This window comes from Lipotes vexillifer, unplaced genomic scaffold (assembly GCF_000442215.2).
Source record: "Lipotes vexillifer unplaced genomic scaffold, Lipotes_vexillifer_v1.1 scaffold790, whole genome shotgun sequence".
Lineage (NCBI taxonomy): Eukaryota > Metazoa > Chordata > Mammalia > Artiodactyla > Lipotidae > Lipotes > Lipotes vexillifer.
In genome coordinates this window covers 136,146-157,931 of record NW_006791041.1, presented here as the reverse complement: position 1 = coordinate 157,931, position 21,786 = coordinate 136,146, and the positions used below count along the sequence as shown (strand labels likewise).

Sequence of the window (21,786 nt, the reverse complement as noted above, 5' to 3'; positions counted from 1 at the left end):
GTGCATAACATGGGGATAATGATAAACCCACTTCACAAGATCAACGTGAGGATTCAATTAGTTATTACATAGAAAGTGCTTAGAACAGTACCTGGCAGACAGTAAGAAAGAGCTTGATAAATGTTACTATCACTAGCTCATCCAAGCAAGAGATGGGAATTACTGGGAAGGTCTTTTTATTTATTTATTTTTTAAATGAAGAGCAAAATTTCTCCCTTAGTTAAACATCATTCCCATTTGAATGGGCCTTGATGGATGCAAGAGGTATATTGGACTAGAGATAAGGAGACTTGGGTCTTGGATCCAATATGGCCAGTTCTAGGCTGGGCAAAGCCCCCAGCCTCACCCCAGCCTCAGAGTCTCCTGGACAGAATCAGCAAAGGCAGGGAGGAGGGTCTTTGAGAGATTCACGGCTACTGCTGTTTTAGTCTAAGATTCTAAGACTTAAGACTGAGAATAGGTGACTTTGTGGTCTCTTTTCCCCACAATCGTCTTACAGCCCAGGGCTTCCAATACCCAAAATGCTAGAAGATTCATGAATGACTCGGTGTTCAATATTTCCTTCTCAGCTCTTACCTTCGACGTAGGTTGGGAACGAAGCCAAGCTTTTTCTTGACTGTAATTAAGACAAAGAGGTTTCAAAAAGGGCAAAGCATGATGAAAAATGCATTAACACAGCCATCTGTGCAACATGAAAAATAAATACATCACCAATGACAGATATTATCCAGTTGTCAACCATTCTTGGCTACAAAAAGTGAATTGTGAATAAACATATGCATTTATTATTAAAGGTTACCCAAAGCCCAGAACCACCCATTCATATTTTAGATAATCTAAAAATCCTACATTCTACAATCAGAGAGATGTCTGTCATCTTAAAAAATAACCCATGGACCAAAATTCATAATCAGTAATAGCAATAAAAAGGACTCAATTTGTACTCTTAAGAATTTGGGTGTCTAAGTGAGAAACTGCTGATTAGTAAAGGCACCAATGAAATGATTATATGCTAAAATTAAGAACTCCCTTTGAGAATTTTATTCCACTTTATGTCTTTGCTGCACTGATCTCTAACTGTGCTAAAAATGATTGCTACAGCTTTTATCTCTTCCTTTCATCCCTTACTGATGTATTTTAGTTTAAAAAATCCATTACATAAGTTATTATTGTGTTACCTTAAAATAAGAACCCAATAAACAAAGAGGTAATTTAAAAACCCTGGAATTTCTTATACTAAGTAAAACCTCATAGCAAAGGTCAGTCTCCCAAAGCATCCTTGGAAGTGGATATAATCAGCTAGAAACCTTCTAGAACCTGATTGGATGGCAGTTTAAATGCTAGCTCTCAGAGGAGCAGTACTTACCACTCGGTTCCTTTCACAAGCAAATGTCCTAGAGTTAACTCTCAGTGGAATAAGAATAGGTAATTCACTCCTGCTCTAACCAGTGACAGAATTTGCAGCTGGTATGTCTAGGACAGGGTGATGACAGCATTACAGGAGAGTGGAGAGCTAACGTAAAAGACAAGAGTCCCTAAAATGGGAAAAATCAGGGTTTGCATGGCCAAGGGTTATCTTCAAAAAACCTAAAGATTTTCATAGCCAAGAATCTACCAGGTGTTAGGTGATCATTTCAGAACAAGACTACCTAGTACAACATAGCTGCTCAGTAGGTTGACTTGAATTGATGGTATACTCTGAGGTGCCTAGTGGACTCGAAGACTGAAGGTCCCTAGATGATGGCTGGTATATCATGGGAAACAACTCCATATCACAGCACTTTATACAGTGCTCTTCACTTGGAAGATGGGAATGGCTAAGGAATGATTAATTCGTTAATATCTGCACAACATTCTAAAAAATATTAGTGTTAATTGTTACGTGAAAAATTGGAGGCAGTCGAAGAAACCATTTTGAGACTCTAAACTCAACCCAGGACAATGACAAGAATTCAACACTAATCACACAATACACAATGCAGATCAATCTCAATAAACTTGCTGCAGATGTGCTCACTGGGATGAAATGGTTCCTCACACCAAAGAGGGTGGGTTTCTGGTTTCAGAAAGGATCACCTTTAGAGAAACTAAGGACACAAGATCACCAGGAACGAAAAGTTACTGGCTGCTAATGCGTTTATGCAAAGAGGCACACCTAGTGAAAGCCAAGATTATGTGGATAAGAGAAAAGAGGACTCCAGTTTCAATGGTGCTTCACATTAATTTTACTTTCCATTTACTCAAGTGAGAAGACAGGCCCAGCTGAGTGCCTGCTGGCTTAAACTCTGTTGCTTTAAGGAAAAAAAATCCGTAACTTCATGGTATGCAGATGAAAGCTAGCTTCTTCATAAGAGCCAAAGACTTTTAGATTATTATTCCCCAACCACTTCCCTGTCCTTGCCCTCAGCATCTAGGGGCAATGAGGGCTTTACTTCATCTAATCAAAATGGTTTAGCCTCCAGGTACAACCAAGAAGCCAATTTATATTTATATTTTCTTGGGCTATTAGATTTAGATTTTAGCAGATGCTACAAAAGGATTGCTTTAGTCTATGGCTCTAAAAGCTGCTGTTTTATTTAGAGCCACAACGGAGGGCATTTGGTACATTCACTTATTCTCTATTCATGAACTCATGACTGGCTTTCTTTAATCTCTGGGGTAGTAAAATTTTTTTTAAAGAGTTTTGTGAAACGAAAGAGTCTCTAATTATTGCACACAAAGAGGATTTTCATCATTATTTCTAAAGATATGCAGAAACGTGTGCCAAATGAGAAACTTGATTATATCTGATGAATAATCAAACGCTGAATATTCAGATGTCTGATTAGCCCTGTGTTTTCCCACATGTGGACAGAGATGAACATTAGTTGATCCTTAACATTCAAGAATCAATAAAGCCACATTCAAGAACTTAAAGGCCAAATCTCTGGGATGTTCCAGGAGGTCACATAAACCATGTGTAGAGCCCAGAGGCTTGAAAACTGCAATAATAACATACAAGCTACCCTGTCCATTCAGTGTGTGACCTGCAAGTACTCTTCATCGCAGGGATAGAAGATTCTGGTGTTAAGAGCCTGGGCTCTCCGGAGATCTGGATTCAAAACCTGGCCCTACCACATGTGAGGTCTGGGACCTCAGGTAAGTTACTTAACCTCTCAGCTTCCTCCACTAACAAATGAGGACATTAATTCCTACCTCGCAGAAGTATTTTAAGGACTAAATGAGATACTATGTGACTTGCTTGGCCTGGTGCCTGAACACCATAAATGCTCAAGAAATGGTAACTCTCATTACTGTTATTATCACTGTGGCTTTTCTTCTTGCCATTTGTTCTTACATATTCGTGTGCTATGAATAAAGTACAAGGTGACGTTGTAGGATGCAGAGCCAGCAGAAACTGTAAGCCCATTACTCCTGTTCCTCTGGCCTGATGAAGACCAGGGAAGGACAAAGCATATTTCAAATCTGAATTCTAATGTTGGTGCCGTTTCAGAGAAGGTCTCCTCATGTTTGTTTGGTTTAATATGAATAGATTAATGAAAAAAATACTAATGGCAAACGTATGTGAATTCAATGATATTTTAAGGGTAAATTTTAACTAAGACTCCTTTTAGAAGCGATCTGCCACTCAGGTTAACATGGAGATCGCTTTCTTCCATTGAATTTAATGGAAAATTATTAGCAAAAGGAAGGAAAAATGAGACAATCATTCATTATGTGGTTTAGCTCTTTAACGCATGTGCTCAGTGTTGATTAGGCAGCATCTATATTTAGAATGAGCTGAGCCCACACACAGATGATGGTGCAGGCCAATGTTTACCTGTTGCTAGTTCATAAGTAGGTGAGGGTAGCAGTTAGTCAGGTGTCAAAGGACAACAGGTGCTGGAGAGGGCAATGGCTCCCTCTCAGGGGAAAAACACCTGCTTATTTCTAGCCCCAGAACCCTTAGTGGGAGCAAAGTAGCATCTTCTCTCTTCAATATTCTCTGCCAGTGCTCAGCATGGCCTCCATCAGTAGGGTGACCATACGATTTGCTGTCCAAAGAGACACTTTAAGGCTGCACTGTCCAGCAGCCCCTAGCCACACACAGCTATTTAAGTTAATTTAAATGGAATAAAATGCAAAATTCATTTCCTCAGTGCCACTAGCCACACCTCAAGGGCTTGCTAGGCACACGTGGTAGTGTCTACCATATGGGACAGTCCAGAAGTAAAACATTCCCTGCATCACAGAAAGTTCTCCTGGACAGCGCTGCTGCTTTCAAAAGAGAAGGGGTGCTCACCAGGTGTACTGCTTGGACAACAGGTGTGAACCGGAACCACCCCAGGTGAGCCAGGACAAGCAGTCATCCTGTTGTCATGAAAGATATTTCACTTGGGCCTGAAATAAATTAGTATTTAAGAAACCAGCCCATTTCCCAAACCACAGAGCAACTGTAATGCCATGGCACTGAGGCTCATAACACCTCTAGGAAGGATGTTGCTAAACAGAGCTTTTGATGTCCCATGTCCAAGAGAACCTTCTGCCATCATGGCAATGTTCAGTAATCTCTGCTTCCAGTACAACAGCCACTAGTCACGTGTGGCTGCCGAGCACTTGAAATGTGGCTAGTGTGCCTGAGGAGGTGACTTTTTCATTTTATTTATGAATTAAAATAGACATCTGTGGCTAGCAGCTGTCAAATTGGATGGCATGGCTTTATCACCGAATTCCACGCTGGAGAGATCAGAATTTTTCTCCGCAGGGTAATCTGGGTCAGCAGCTCTGTTGGAGGCTGGAGAAAGCATAAACCAGAAACAGAATAATACATAACGGGCTGATGGCTTTTGAGACAAAATCGTACCCTACCTCTTTATTTGTGGAGGCTTCCGTGGGGTCACTGGGATGAAGGGGTGTGCTCGAAGACTCTGCACCCAGGGGTGAGGAACTGCCAGGAGACGGGGACTGGAACACAGACAGCAGAGGAAATCACAGTGAGCATCACATAGTGAGGGACTGGGTGAACCGCCCAGCCCTGGGGGACACAGAGGTGCACATATCTGAAGAACATTTCAGCAGTGAGAAAACTTCCTTGGAAAGGAACTGCCAAATGTACATAGAAGGCTTGGATTTGTCGAGCTTTCGTTAGATTCCTGCCCTGTTTTCAAAGGAGCCCTTACAGTTCAGCCTCACCCGGCCCCCCACCTTAGGCCAAGTGTTCAAACATCGCGAAAGTTGAATATCAAACTTAAAGCCCTAGATGAATAAAGCTAATAGTGATACTCAAATGTTTCCGTTTTTAAAACATTTTTCTTACTGAGGGAAACAAAAGACTTTGGGTGGTAAATGTCTTATAAAATCACCTGCCGAAGATTACCTGAAAGGAAAAGGAAAAATTAAAACGTGAATTTTTAAAGAGGCAGCTGGGACTGATTTTGATGACTGGAAACCACACCACCTGTGAAATATTTTGTCTGATATAATCCAGAGGCCACTGAAAACACAGAGGTATTTCGGCATCCAAAAAAACATTACCTTGATACTCTTAGAAGAGTTTAAAAATTCTTTGTTAAATGGTATGTTTAAAAATAAGGCATAGAAAAGGTTTGGAAAGCATAGTCCCCAACCTGGTGATGGGCTCAGGCTCCCTGTGCAGGTCCTGCTTGAATGGATTTGAAGCTCCAGGCCAGCGCCCTTTAAGCCCTGCTGATTGAATGACCAAAGAAAGAAAACAAGCACAGGGATGGGAATAGTGCAGGCGCTGAAATCCCTCCCCAGCTGATTCCCAAACATTTCTGCACGCTCCTGAAATCTGAGGGGATGAAGAGAACCTTCAGGTGAGCCACAGGGATGCTTACGAATTCTGTAGCCATGGTCCTCTGAGAGGAAGAACATGCAGCTTCACAGTCTGTTGGTGATGTTTGATAGAAGGCCTAAAACCGAACCCAGTCAAGGACCTATTCTCTGAGGAAGCGTGGGGCTCTGAGTGAGGAGAGGTATGTTCTGGGTAAAGAAAGCAAAATCACATGAGCAATAGCTAGAACCTGCTTCTGACCTCTGGAGACTGAACCTCATGGGGAAGCGGAGGCACAGAGACATCAGTAATACACCTCTGCGTGGGAAGGGAGAATGTCCCACAGAGCAATGGTGCTCAGGAAGGGAGGGGGCACGTTCACATACAAGGGGGGCCCCAGCAAGCACTGTGTGAAATCATAAAAACAATAAATCCTTTCCAAAGAGTCTTAATGACAGGAAACACCAAATGAACTGAAGCATGATATGGTGAAATGCAGTATTATGCACATAGATGTGGTACCATCCCAGTCTGTTGCTGTGAAGCCTGGATTTGTTTCCCATGAGCCAATACACCTGATCCTGAGCAGGGAGGTGAGGACCAACGAGCCTCTGCAACACTCACATGCAGAAATCAGCTGCTCCGCAGTTAAGAGGATGAGCATTAGGGTAACATCAGACACAGTACCCAAGCCCCACGGTCCCTGGACACAAGAAAGGTGCCCTGTGTGCCTTTAAAAAGAACACACAGAGGGCTTCCCTGGTGGCGCAGTGCTTGAGAGTCCGCCTGCCGATGCGGGGGACGCGGGTTCGTGCCCCGTTTCGGGAGGATCCCGCGTGCCGCGGAGCGGCTGGGCCCGTGAGCCATGGCCGCTGGGCCTGCGCGTCCGGAGCCTGTGCTCCGCAGATGGGAGAGGCCACGGCAGTGAGAGGCCCGCATAACGAAAGGAAAAAAAAAAAAAAAAAAAAAAAAGAACACACAGAATTTTTCATTCGGCACCCAAGAGAGTTGGTGGGGGCTTGCTGAGTTAGCTCTATGTTTGGCCTACTCAAAATTAATGTAGTCAAGTTTTCATGATAATTTAATGCCTTTAAATTTTCCCAGTTTTTCAAATTTGAAGAGCTTCCTTGGACATTTATGTCTATTTTTCCCCAAGTAATTTTCTCTGTCACAAAAATTTTAAAGGTCTAGTCCCTGGGGAAGCTAGAGCAGCTGCTTTTTCTTTAATTGCTTGGTTTGAGAGCCATGTATATCACCTTCGTTGAAAAAAAATAAATGCTCCCAAAGTATCCCACAGTGCCTATTTCTCTAATTATTTTCTGTTGCAAATCTTCTGAAAATGGAGTCATTGCAATGTTGTGAGCACCAGGTCATCTCCAGATGACGTGAGAAGACAGATTATCTGGAGAGCAGGCTGAAGAGGCAGAAGAGGCAGGTCAGACCTCACAGTAAGGCTCGATGACGAGTGCCAGGCGTCCACCACGGGACACCGGAGAAGAGGCACAAATGTGACTTTGGTGGGCACTGCTCTCACCGAGGTTCTCAGGGGACCCACACCAGCCTTTATCAGGTGGCACTTCCCCTCAGACAATCATGCCTGTAGCCTTCTGCATGCAAATGAGGCCCCTTGTGCTTCCTCCTGTTTGCATGTGCCGTTACTGACCTCCACCTAGAGAGTTCTCCCTCATTCTCTCCTTCGAAAGCACTTATCTTGCTGAAGCTTTCTCAGACTCTATTCAAGGTACCATTCTCCCATGATGGCATGTTTCGGGTTTTGTAATTATCTGTTTACGTGTCTGCCTCCCCTCTCCCAAGAATTCTCCCGAGGGCTCTTGTCTTATTCATCTTTATAATCCAAGTTCCTAGCCTTGCGTCTTGTAAACAGTAGGCACCCAGTAAACATTTACTGAATAACTGATGTCAATGGGGTATCCAGCCTTCCCATGTTTTCCAACTTGCACAGAAAGCTGTCAACCACTACTCTCTTGCATTTTTTTAGTGATCAGTGGTAAGCCTCTTCCTGATATAAGACCTCTATGCTGTTATGTGCTGAATGTTACATCTGCATTTTGAACTAGAGAAGTGGCCTTTGCCTGTGAAGACTCAGACCTTAGCTCCAGCTAAGCTCCTTTAAAGCAAAAACTGTCCCCAAACAAGAGAGTACCCTACCTGGTGGAAGCCCACTACCCACCACACCATTGCTGACAAAGTCAAGGTGGACAAACAGCTTCAGAGCAGACACAGGCTCCATGGAGCCCAAACAAGGGTGTTAACATCAATTCAACTTCTGCCTTGTTATACGCTCAAGAGTGGAGAGAAAACCAGAAATTGGGTAATACTTTTTAAACTTCAAAGATGTACTGGAGGCAAAATTTAACCAACAAAATGATGCAAAAAGTAAAAACTATCATTACATATTTCTGTCTGGAGCCTCACGCCTTCTGGGTTACTGAACAGATATTCAATTTTAGGCAAATGAGACCAAGGGTGGGAAGCAAATGTGGGCTTGGAAATTCACAAAGGTAAGTGCCACACGGGGTGTCTTTAGGGAGGTAGTGTTCAAAGATGACTCAACAATTCCCTGTGTTGGTAATTACAGGAGGTCTCCTTAAGCTCAACAATATGTCTTCTGCAGATTATGTTCCAGCAGATTTCCCACAGCTCTGGGGTTCCACAAAGCAGAGCTGTCAGTCTTAAGACTTAGGCTCTTCAATGCCAGGACAAGAGATGGACAGTCCTGATCTTAGGCCTAAGGATGCAATAGCATCCCAAGGGAAAGCCAGTCATTCATTTTCATTCCAACTGGACATCTCCTTGGGGCAAACTAACGGCTGGTGGTAGAGGTGAGAGACAAACAGTTCCTGGAATTTTCAGGCTATGCACGAAGGGGAGAAAAACAGTGCACAAATAATTACTACTAATTTATTCCTGCAACAGACATGTCAGTGCCTCCTTGTGTTCCTAGCACTGGGCCAGGGAAACAAAGAGGAAAGCGATGTTGTGGTTCTGTCCCCCACCCCTTTCCAGGTAGTGGGAGGAGACACGTAAAGTCAGCGTCGTGCCAGGTGGCTAGGATATGAATCCATACATAAAGACACAGGGTTGGGAGGGTGTCTCTCTGCAGAAGGGGAGGGGTGTCTATCAGCAATGCTACATTGGGAAGGAATTGCTTCAGCTGAATCCTGAAAACTGGATGGTATTCATGCAGCACGATGGGATGGGATAGGGAAGAGGTGGAAGGTACTAGAAACAGAGGCAGGGAGGGAAGCACAGCTCTGCAGGGAAGGGAGAGATGAGCTGAAGGGCAGGGACCAGTCACCGGAGCCCCACATGGTGACAAACTGCCTACTCTCTGCCCAGAGGGTATTTTCTTTGTGAGCCACTGGCCTACTGTCCTCATGGAAGAAGCATAGTGTAGGCACTTTAATAACTATTTCCTGAATCAAGGTGGGAAATCTAGAGGGTTGAGGGGTTTGCTCTTCCCTTTCCCTTAATCCTCTTTCATCCTTGGACATCAGCATGAAGAGAAGATTACCACCCAGAAAAGTTGACAGGATGGTAATAGGAACACCCCAAAACCATGGGTAAAGGGCCCCTGGCTCTTTCCAAACGGGCAGCGTTCTTTTCAGAAAGGCCTAAGGACTGAGGCAGGACTGAGAGCAAAGCTGTGATCTGGAGAGGTGTACAGGGATCTTGAAAGACTTTTGGAGGAATTTCAGTCAAAAGACACAAAATAAGTGAGTCTGACCTGGACCATTCACTCATTTATTTAACGTTAAGTACAGACAGTGTCTGGGGAGCCCAAATCCCTGACTGTGCCCAAGGAGCTCCTGATCTAGCAGGGCAGACAGACCCACAAACAAATGCAGTGTGTCCTCCGTAGCAATGTCTCTGAGTCCCCGAGAAAAATAAAAGTCACCATAACATAAAAACAGCCACTATGGAGCTGACTACTCGCAAGGTTAGTGTCCACCTTAACAGCCTCCCTCCAAAACACTAGCATCTACCTGGTCCATGCCTTTGTCAGCTGGTCTCTGTTGACTGTTGGGACCATCTGGCATTCCTAGGCAAAACCAAAACAAAACAGCAACTGCACTGCAGAGTAGAAGTGCAAATACTGAAAAAATAAAGAAAAAAAAAGCAGAATCTCAGAAAGTTGAAGGTGGCAAAGTTGGAGAACTGCTCAAACCCACTATGGACCATTGAAAAGTTGGTGCAGTTACACCAGTTAGCAATTAAGAGAAAAATGGAAGGATGACAATGTTAGAGGTGCTTTAAAAGAGCATGATCTGTACATCTGATAATAAAGAGAGGCCCTTGGCAAAACAGTCTTTAAATATTTCTGCTGAAATGGTCCCCTTTATGATTGAAAGGACTGTTTCTGATCATGCTGTGCAAGTCACGTGTGAATTGAAGGCAGTTCTACTGTATGATTCGACTTTTTTTGAGAAAAATTACAACTCCCCAAGTCAATACTTCTCTTCTAAGCTCATACAACTCAATAACAAAAAGACAAACAACCCAACTGAAAAATGGGCAGAAGATCTAAATAGACATTTCTCCAAAGAAGACATACAGATGGCCAAGAGGCACATGAAAAGATGCTCATCATCGCTAATTATTAGAGACATGCAAATCAGAACTACTGTGAGGTACCACCATCATTAAAAACTCTACAAATAACAAATGCTGAAGAGGGTGTGAAGAAAAGGGAACCCTCCTACACTGTTTGTGGGAATGTAAATTGGTGCAGTCATCATGGAAAACAGTATGGAGGTTCCTTAAAAAAATAAAAATAAAGTTACCATATGATCCAGCAATCCCACTCCTGGGCATATATCCAGACAAAACTATAATTCAAAAAGATACATGCACCCCTATGTTCATAGCAGCAATATTCACCATAGCCAAGACATGGAAACAACCTGAATGTCCACTGACAGATAAATGGATAAAGAAGATGTGGTACATATATGTAGTATGTACCATACCATTCCATGTATATGGAATACTACTCAGCCACAAAAAAAGAATGAAATAATGCCATTTGCAGTAACATGGATGGACCTAGAGATGATCATACTAAGTGAAGTCAGAAAGATAAAGATAAATATCATATGATATCACATATGCGGAATGTAAAATATGACACAAGTGAACTTATCTACAAAACAGAAACAGACTTACCGACATAGAAAACAGACTTGTGGTTGCTGAGAGGTAGAGAGAGGGAGGGAGGGATGGACTGGGAGTTTGGGATTAGCAGATGCAAACTACTATATATAGGATGGACAAACAACAAGGTCCGACTGGGATCAGGGACAGGGAACCTATATTCAATATGCTGTAATAAACCATAATGGAAGAGAATATGAAGAAGAATATATATGCATAAAAATCACTTTTCAGTGCAGCAATTAACACATTATAAATCAACTATACCTCAATAAAATAAATGAAAGAATACTTCTCTAAGAATTCACATATAGATGAAATTATAACCAACATGTTGTTAGTCAAAAGATAAACCAAGCTTATGTTTGTAACTTTTTAGTACTGTCTTTCAAGGTAAAGTTCTAATCAAATCCCTTTCTCCCCATTCTTACTTGAAACTTTGGTCTTTGTTGTAAGTGAATTAATTTTAAGTAGGCCTTTGAAGGCACACTTACATAGGGATCCTTTGGGACACCCCTCCCTCTCCTCTGGTGGTTAAAATGTGACATGACAGCTGCCATAAGAGTCAAGAGCAGGAGGGAGGAGAGACCATCTGGGTCAAAGAAGGCTTCCAGTGGAGAAGACACAGCCTTTCCTGCCACAGTGTCTGGTACTTGGAAGGCCCTGAACAAAGCCTGTTGGTTGGCAGAAGTAAAAAAAAGAAAAAAAAAGGGCTTCCCTGGTGGCGCCGTGGTTGAGAGTCCGCCTGCCGATGCAGGGGACACAGGTTCGTGTCCCGGTCCGGGAGGATCCCACATGCCGCGGAGCGGCTGGGCCCGTGAGCCATGGCCGCTGAGCCTGCGCGTCCATAGCCTGTGCTCCGCAACGGGAGAGGCCACAACAGCGAGAGGCCCGCGTACCGCAAAAAAAAAAAAAATCAATTCCTAAGACACTGGGTCTAGTCTTCAAAGCCATCATGACCTGGCTTTCCAATATTAGGGTCAATTTTCAAAAGTATAGGTGATTACAGGGAACACAAGTTAACATTTCTCCTTTGAAAAAGACTGGTGTTTTATTTTGTACTGTGGCAGAACAAGTAAAATTGCAACTGAGGTTTCAGGATACTGAAGGGGTTAAGTGCTCGAGCCCTAGCATCTGGCAGAGCTGAGTGTGAATTCTGACTTTACCACTCACAGCTGAGACCCTGAGCAGGTTCCCAACCTCCCTGATTCTCCTGACAATTGAGGAAAACAGTAATTACCTGCCTCTCAGGATTGAGGTGAGGATTAATTGGTGACAAAGCACACAGAGGGTCAGCTCAGTGCCTGGGCACACACAATGCACTCAATCAATAAATAAGTCTTTTAAGATTCCAACAGTAACAAAAGTGATTTCACCCCTATGGGAGAGTGTTCACAAGGACAACACATACCCATTGGGATGTTTTCTTCATCTCGTTTCCTTCCTTATTAACATTTTATTCATGAATAGAATTAAAAAGCACACAGAAGGCTCTATAAAAATCATACCACAAAGATTTTAAGTTAATTTATAAGCCCCAAGACTCTTACTTGTATACTGGCAAGAATAGCTCATTACTGGCTATGGCTGGGGGGTATACACGATGGCTGTATGCAATTTCTGACAAGCCAAAGTCTCCCATTCAAGGTAGCGTGTCAGAATATGAGGGCTGAGCATGATGCTATTATGGTGATTGATTTACAAAACAGAATCGTGTGCTTATGCATTGCTCTAGTGTTAGTTGAGAACACAGCTTATGTATAACCATGACACACTGAGATACTCCACTGTTTAGGACACCTGGTGAAAGACCCCAGCCAGCTCTAGCCAAGTTTAATGAGTCTCAGTACCCGTGGATCCAAGTACACATTCCCTCGAAGGGAAAATTTCACTGCAACGAAAGCTAGATATGGAGCAACTCACAGAACCTGAGAATACGTTTTTTTTTTTTAAGGTCACCAAGCAGTCGACATACTACATGTGACCCAAACACTAAGAACTCATGAATCTTCTTCACCAGTGTTACAGACTGTGTCTCCCTCAAACATGTATGTTGAAACCCTAGCCCCCAGTGGGATGGTATTAGGAGGTGTGGCCTCTGGGAGTTAATTAGGTCATGAGGGTGGGGCCCTCATGAAAGTGATTAGTGCCTTTATAAGAGAGACAAGAGAACGTGCTTCCTCTTTCCCTGCTCTCCACCCTGTGAGGACACAGCAAGACGACAGCCATCTGCAAACCAGGAAGAGAACCCTCACCAGAAGCTGACCATGCTGGTACCCCGATCTCAGACTTCCCAGACACCAGAACTGTGGGGAATAAATTTCTGTTGTTTAAGTCACTGGGTCTATGGTATCTTGCTACAGCAGCCCAAACTAAGACATCCAGAGGCTTCTCACTAAGCACCTATTTACTCTCACTTTTAAAGACAGTTTTAACAAGCTCTGAGCAATTCACTCCTCAATTCAAAAACTTTAGTGGTTCCTTTTTGCTTAAAGAATAAATCTTAGACTCTTTACCTTGGCACTCAAGGAATCCAAGGATAGGCCTTAATTTCTTTACCATTTTCTACCCTTCCAGTTCCTATTCTCTGTCGTCAAGCCAAACTGAACTCCTTTCTGTTCCCTGTATATAACCTGTGAGTTTCTGCTCAGAGCCTTTGTTGATGCTCTTGTCTGAACTCTACGTGTCCACGGCACACCAAAGGCCCAGTTCAAATGTTAACTCTTTCACGAAGTCTTTCCAATTCTCTTAGGTGAAAGGAATCCCTCTCCTATGAGAGCTGCTTGTATTTTATCTGTGCCATTCTTATGGTGCATCACTTTCTCCCTTATATTTCATAAAATTCTAATGCTATTGAATAATATTTTAATTACAATATTTTAATAAGCACCATGAAGGCAGGATTTATGATTAATTTACATTTTCTTCTTCAAGTACTTAATACGGGATTCCCCATGAAATATACAACGGGAGTTCGATAAGTGTGTTGAATACATGGAAGGATGCATGAACACCAGTCCTCTAGTATCAGAGGAAAAAGGACACACAAAAAGGAAACAGGTTTATATACACAGTAGGTTCTGGACACATGCAGCATTGCACTTATGTGCTCATGTGGAATTTTGTACCCACATATAGCTAGGGTTCTTGTCCATATTTTTTTTTAATTTTACTGACGTACAGCTGATTTACAATGCTGTGTTAATTTCTGCTGTACAGCAAAGTGATTCAGCTATACATATATAATTCTTCTTCATATTTTTTCCCATTATCATTTATCACAGGATATTGAATACAATTCCCTGTGCTATACAGTAGGAGTTTGTTGTTTGTCCATCCTATATATAAGTTTGCATCTGCTCATCCCAAACTCCCAATTCATCCCTCCCCCCACCCTCCTACCCCTCATCAGCCACAAGTCTGTTCTCTATGTCTGCTCTTCACTCTCGTTTTTTAAGGCTGATTTTATTTTATTTTTAACATCTTTATTGGAGTATAATTGCTTTACAATGTTGTGTTAGTTTTTGCTGTATAACAAAGTGAATCAGCTATACATATACATATATCCCCATATCCCCTCCCTCTTGCGTCTCCCTCCCACCCTCCCTATCCCACCCCTCTAGGTGTACACAAAGCACCGAGCTGATCTCCCTGTGCTATGTGGCTGCTTCCCACTAGCTACCTATTTTACATTTGGTAGTGTATATATATCCATGCCACTCTCTCACTTCGTCCCAGCTTACCCTTCCCCCTCCCCATGTCCTTAAGTCCATTCTCTACGTCTGTGTCTTTATACCTGTCCTGACCCTAGGTTCTTCATAACCAGTTTTTTTTTTTTAGATTCCATATACATGTGTTAGGATATGGTATTTGTTTTTCTCTTTCTGACTTACTTCCCTCTGTATGACAGACTATAGGTCCATCCAGCTGACTACATATAACTCAATTTCGTTTCTTTTTATGGCTGAGTAATATTCCATTGTATATACGTGCCACATCTTCTTTACCCATTCATCAGTCGATGGACACTTAGGTTGCTTCCATGTCCTGGCTATTGTAAATAGTGCTGCAATGAACATTGTGGTACATGACTCTTTTTGAATTATGGTTTTCTCAGGGTATATGCCCAGTAGTGGGATTGCTGGGTCATATGGTAGATGTATTTTAAGTTTTTTAAGGAACCTCCATACTGTTTTCCATAGTGGCTGTATCAATTTACATTACCACCAACAGTGTAGGAGGGTTTCCTTTTCTCCACACCCTCTCCAGTGTTTGTTGTTTGTGGACTTTCTGACGAGGGCCATTCTGACTGGTGTGAGGTGATGCCTCACCTTTACTAATTCTTGATCGCAGTCTGTCTCCCTTCTTCGGCAGATTCTGCTTGCACGTCTGCACCCTCAGATGATTAGAGTAGTATTGCAGACACAGCAGGAACAAGTGTGCTCAAAGGTGATATTTCATAGACCGTAATCAAGCATTTGGTCATTCAAGTCCTGTCCAGCCTGAACATTCTGGTTCCATTCGCTTTTCTATATGGACTTTCAAAGGTGGGGGCATTACTCAGGGCAGGCCACAGTACATGCTCTAGTTTTCCTGGGGAACTTCCATTTCGGGGGCTCTATGGAGCTTCTGTGCTTCCTGTGTCCTCACATAGCTTTTTCACTATGCATATTGGTTTAAACAGCATAATCCTTTTTCTCAAGTAAATGTACATTGTTTTCCTCACTGATCTAAGGTGTTTTAAATTAACCTACTCCATGTTACAATTATTTTAAAAAAACAAATATATGATTAGTTTCTCCTTGCTCCAAGATATGTTTGTGCTTCTGAAAATTGAAACTGCTGAAGAAACCCATAATTATTCACTCTCAATTCAATCTGTATTATCAATGCACGTTTGTATTTCCTTAATGTGGTGAAGCAGGAAAGTTAGCATAGGCATTGTAGGGGCATAATTATGTCATTAAAATGATAATAGCCTGGGCCTAATGAAGTGTTTTATATACACATTTATAATGGATTCAATTAATACCAATGGAACATTTTGAGATAATTGTCAGAATATTCTATTTCCATCCTCTTTTCCCACAGGGAAAATGCTCCCATTCCCATCTCCAAGTCTGTTAAACCCATGGCGAGGCTGTAGTGTGAAGTTCCGGCCCACCTCGTAGCTCGGAGAGAACGTTGCACTGCGGCAATCTCCTCAGATAGAGGCTGCTTTCATCTTGGGGGGACCACACAGATCACTCATTTTATCACCATCTAAAGGGCTCCAAGCTTCTGAAACCATGTTCTTAAAGGCAAAAAAGAAAAAAAAAAAACCCACAAAACTGACTAGTTAACTATTAACTAGAGTCATCCCTGCAAGGTGGGATAACTTATCTGATAAAGTTGATCTATAAACCGATGTTATCTTTTCCCAAAAATAGCCTCACTGTATTTATTGGAAAGGTATAACAACTTGTGATGGAATCATTTATGGAGGAAGCCTGCTGTTCATTTCTCCATCTAGGTCCATATTCCCTGATGGTTCTCCTACACTGGCTTCCTCAGGCCACATTGAACGGTGAGAGGAAAACCAAAGTGACTGTTAGTTTGTATTAAGAGATGCAGCTAAGAGCACACTATTTGCTGTTATAACACATTATCTGCTAAGAACAATAACAGCTACCATTTGCAGATGGATTACTATGTGCCAGGCACTATACAGGGTTCATTATGCCCATTAGCTCATTTATTAGCAAAACAGTTCCTAATGTGCAAGGCACTAATCTCCATTCAGTTTCATTAGCATCATGGAAGCAAAAGACACGACACAGAGCCAAGAATTAGAGGTTACAGTGCCCAAAGGAACTCATTTTCACAGCAAATAACAATGCCACGCTGTTGCAGAGGAAGCAAAGTGCACATCTTTCTAAGTGATCAAACAGCCTTTTCTCTTTTCAGGTCATCTTGGACTTGTGAGCAACAGGCAAACCTGATTACATTTCTTCCCGTCCTATTACTATTCCAGCTCTGTTCACTTACTCCTACTACCAAGGGAAATGCGGAGAACTCACAATCTGACAGGACTAGGAGAAGAAAACCAAGAGCAAAGCAGCAAACATAATTTTGAAGCCCGAGGATCCACCTACCTCGTCTTCGTGACACTCAAATTGGTACATCCAAAAATTCTCCATCTTTACTGGTATTCTTTGGGTAGAAGGGCCAGCTCTTGTGTGTCCACTTGTGAGCTGAGGCTAACTCCTGACCTCAGTGTGTGTCTGATGGACTGTTTCTAGTGGTGTTAGATGTTCCCTAGTCAATAATGCAACTTGTAACAGGAGATGTGACCACATCCCAGGGTGTCTGACCTAGCTGCATTAACTAACCCCTGGGTGCCCAATGTCCCTGGCAGTCGTGCGTCACTGGTGTAGCATCATCACCCGATGTTTCTGAGAAGGGGCAGACGTACCCCTTCTGGCAGCGATGCCTACTATTTCTGGAGAAAATAAACTCAGTTCTGAGGTGCTACCAGAAACTTTCACACACTCTATAAACTCTGCTACGTTTACAAAACCTGTGAAAAAAGCATCTTGTTCATGTGGATGGAAGGAGTGGGAACTGGGAAAAAGAGGCTCTCTTAAAACCTGCGTCAGAATGCACCTGGGCATGTGGCCAGCCAGGGCCTGAGTCTCTGGGGGCACAGGATGCTGAAAGTGGACCCTCCCTACCTCTTCACACTTGCTGAACATTCTTGTGCTCTAACATCCTTGCACTGCAATCTGAATAAGGGGAAATGGCAAGCTAGATACACAAACAGAAAAAGAAGCTGTCCCCAGGGTCGGCATGGTTTGACCCAAACCAATAGGTAATCCCAAACTGGGTTTGAGAGCTGGATCAGGTCTGTGGTTCTCAGAAAAAGTCAAGACAAATACGGGTGGAACTGAGCTGGAGGGAACTAATGGAAACAGCGGTGGGTAGCGTAGTTCTGAAGCCTGACGACAGGAAACAGGCAGAGCCAACGTACCTCTCAAACAGCCACGGCAATGGGGGAGCACGTGGGTGCATGAGACGTGAAAGGCACAGAACATTCAAGACACTCGTAACAGATGGCTTCGGCCTTCTTTCTCACCTAACTCTTCATGAGACATGCTGACAGGTCTCTCTCCCTGAGTCTACCTGATGAATCGTAATAGAATCAAAAGGTAGAAAAAAGAGAAGCAGAGGACCTGAACAATCCACAGCTGGAAAACCCACCCATGCTAAGTGACAGTTTCCTGTGCTGTGGACAACTCTGCAGGCCAGACCAGAGAGAGAGGGTCCTCGGGGCTTCTCTGTCCCTCCTCTCTTGTTCTTGTGTTTCTGACCACTCTGCGCGCAGCCATATTGTACCTACTATAATCTGGGTCAGTCTGATGCAATTCCTGTGGCTGTCAGCCCCAGTCAAGGAAAAGCTTTTTCAAAATGGTGGGCAGTGCAGGAGGTATTTCTTCTGAATTTACAGCACTGGGCATCTCTCAAGACACTGTCTTCTTTCCACGAATTAGTTAAAAGATAGAAAGCCTCTGAGTGTTGACTCTCAAGTATCCAAATTAAATAGCCCCTACCACTGAACTCTCCCTGGCTCATGTGTGAAGCCATTTTCTCCATTATCACTCTTAAAAATTGCTTTGGTTTGGATTCATGAGCCACTCAGGCCAGACTGAAGCCATCAGAATCTTCACTGCCGCTGTGGAAAGCTTGTAATTTTTTCAGTTATTAACCAGAGAACCACCATCACACATAAGACTGAAAATCACCAGAGAGACTGCAAAGAAAACAGACCTTCTGGAAAGTTACAGAAAGCATCTACACACAGTGTTCTCTTTGTGCAACAGAATCCAGAATTCTTTCCCTGGCTCTCTTCATTCTTTCCTTCCTTTTAATGTTCAATCTGCACCTGAAACCTGCTTAATTATTCACCACGGCCTTCTCCAGACCTCATCCATAATGGATAACACTTGCGACTGAACCCCACCCCCCCCCCCCGCCACATACACAGCAAGACAGCGGTTGAGATGGGCGCATAAAGAACAGGTGCCACACCCCACAGCTGAGGGAGAAGTCAAGGCACCAGGATGCCAGCCAGCCTCAAGGCCTGTTCTCTCAGCACCGCAAGACCCCCTAACTTGGTGCCTCTCTACCTCCTTTTGCGTCATGGCGTACAGAGAGATGACAGCATTGGGACAGCACGCTGGGTCACCCGGAGAGGGTCTGGAGCCCCGAGTGAAGTTGCCGGAGTTGAAGGCAACATAGCCGGTGGTCCAGGTCACCCCTGTCTCCAAAATCCAGCTGGATCATCGGCACAGTGGTTGAAAGCTCTGCCTTAGCTTATGAAGGACTCTTTACAGAAAATTCTTTGGGCTCTGGAGGTCCCTTGAGAATAAAGTTAAAATCCTTCTACTTAAGAATCCATGTGGTCGTGCGTGTTCCTTCAGGACAAAATCCTTCCTCTTTCCCATTTCCGCAGGCCCTTCTGAGCCCTAACCTTCTCTGACACAGCCGCCCGCCTCACCTCTGTGCTGGCTCACACCCCGATTCCCTTTTTCACCACTTTGGCTTCATTCTCTGTCAGTCATGTCAGGATCTGTAGATCTGCCCATTCCCAGCCAGACAACAAAATTCATAAAGCCTAGGAGCTGGGAATGGCTGACCAGGTCGGCTGGGGGTAGGAGGAGGCCAGCAGCTGCTGTGCCCTCAGGCTTTAAGCCCAGCAGCTCTTTGCTGGCACAAGGTAATGACAAGACACCAAATGTGGCAGGTGGACTTCTCGAGTGGCCCCTGTGACCCCCAGCTTCTGGTATTCAGGCCCTTGTGTAATCCCCTTCCTGGGGAGGGAGTGTGGGCTAGTGACTTACTCTAAGCAACAATAAAATACAGCAAAGGATGTCATTCTGTGATGCGAAGTCACAGGCTTTTGTAACCCATCTTGCTATCAGACTCGGCCTTCTTGTCTGGCACACTTTATTAACACAAGCTGCCATGGAGGGGAGTGCCCAAGCGGCAAAGAACCTAGGAGGCCTGTGGCCAAGAGTCATTTGGGAACTGAGGTCCTCAGTCCCACAGCCCATGAAGAGCTGAATCCTGCCAACAAGTGCATGAGCTTGCGAATAGCGCTTTCCCCAGGTGAGCCTTAAGGTGACTACAGGCCACTGACACCTTGACTGCAGTCTCTGAGGGGCCCCAAAGCAGAGGACCAGTTAAGCCATGCCAGATTCTCGACCAAAGAAACCGTAAGATAATCGACGTGGCTTGTTTTATGCCACTAAGTTTTGGGACAATTTTTTTACACAACAGCAGATTTTACACAGCTAAGACACTAAAGGCGGCTTCAGAGGAAAGTCTCAAGAACAGAGAAGACCTGAGGTCTGGCTGAGGGCTCAAAAAAGAACTAGCCTCGAACAGATCATAAAGTCTGCACAGGTAGGCCCTGTGTCTGTTTTAGCCAGAGCCTGCATCTCCGTGGCCGCTGTAGCCCTGGTGTCTTGCATGGTGCCTGAGCTATGCAAGGAACTCAGAAGTATTTGTTAAACGAGTGGATGATAAGTTGAGAGACTTTCAATTTGTGATGAGATAAAGTAGTCACAACTCTCTTTGGTTCACTGACAAAACTAAGAATAGTGTGGCTATGTGGCCAAGCCCTATTTCTGACTCGTAGACAGTGTCCTATATGTAGCCTGTACTCTATTAAACCCAAAAGTGTTAGCAAGGGAACAACTGTAACAGCTCAATCCAATCACTTTATGACAATTTTCATGGCAGATGGGTGAGAGCACATTTATTCTTCTGCTATCATTCATTTTTCTAAGACGAGGTTTCCTATTGGCTTCTGAGTTCTATTTAGCAAAATATCCTGGGGCCCATTTTTGATGTCCTGGCAGCAGATCCTTTGGTTCTAAAGTTATGCTTCTGGATAAGTTTCTGGGATGTTAACCTAGAGGGTCTGCCAGCCCCCCTTTTCTAAACAGTATGAACCATATAACAGAACAAAGTTGGTTTTAGAGCCAATACTGGGATACTGGGTATACTCTTCCACAGCAGGCCAGGAGAACACTCTGAGTTAAGGATGCTTGGGGTCTAGTCCTTTTCAAGCTACAAAAGGACACAGAATGGAGCTGACTGTCCTAGGAAAACTCTCCTACCTGCCCCCACCTGCCAAGAATACATCACATTCCAGCTAGGAACTGATCCACTCAGGGAAATCAGGCCCCCACAGAATACATATTCATTCTAAAGTCTGTCTGCTTGACTGCAGATCTCATTTCAACGCCATCCTTTGCTATTCAGATCCTGGAAAAACTATCGCTGGCCAGAGCTCCCTAAGGAATGTGGATTGGCAAAAGGACCTCTCAGGGAAGGATACCTTAACAAGAATCCTTCCTGAAAACAGAATCCTTCAGCAGCAAAAACATTTTTTTGTTTTTTTTGGTCAAAAACGGTTCTTTTCACTCACCCCTGTAAGCCTGACAACACAACCATAACAGGATAAGATGCTGCCAACAAGCCTTAATGAATTAGCAAGTATATTTGACCTTGGTCAAGAGTTTCCTAGCAACAACAACAACAATCCATGTAGGCTGATGTTGAATTCAGGATAGAGGGAAAGGGAGAGAGGATGGGGGGAGGTGATGTCAAGGAAACCAAGGCTCAGATGAAGCCAGGATGCTTCTCCACCCTCATTACATCATCTTCCTCCAAAAAAAAATAAATAAATAAATAAAAGAAGGTGGGCCCAAAAGTGCACATGATCAGGGCAGGTGTTAACATCAAGCCCTCACACGTCCCAGGATTTTAGCAATATCTCCCTCTCAGCAGGA

General features: G+C 43.6%; 1 protein-coding gene across 1 annotated transcript in view; it reads right to left on the bottom strand.

The window, feature by feature from the left end:
- APBA1 (amyloid beta precursor protein binding family A member 1) overlaps window positions 1-21,786 on the bottom strand; it is a 77,479-nt gene that overhangs the window by 32,782 nt on the left and 22,911 nt on the right. The window contains exons 2-3 of the mRNA XM_007464182.1: window positions 4,849-4,944; window positions 577-616 (exon numbers count right to left, since the gene is read on the bottom strand). Of these exons, the coding sequence (XP_007464244.1) occupies window positions 577-616; window positions 4,849-4,944 (136 nt within the window). The remainder of the gene's footprint in view (window positions 1-576; window positions 617-4,848; window positions 4,945-21,786) is intronic.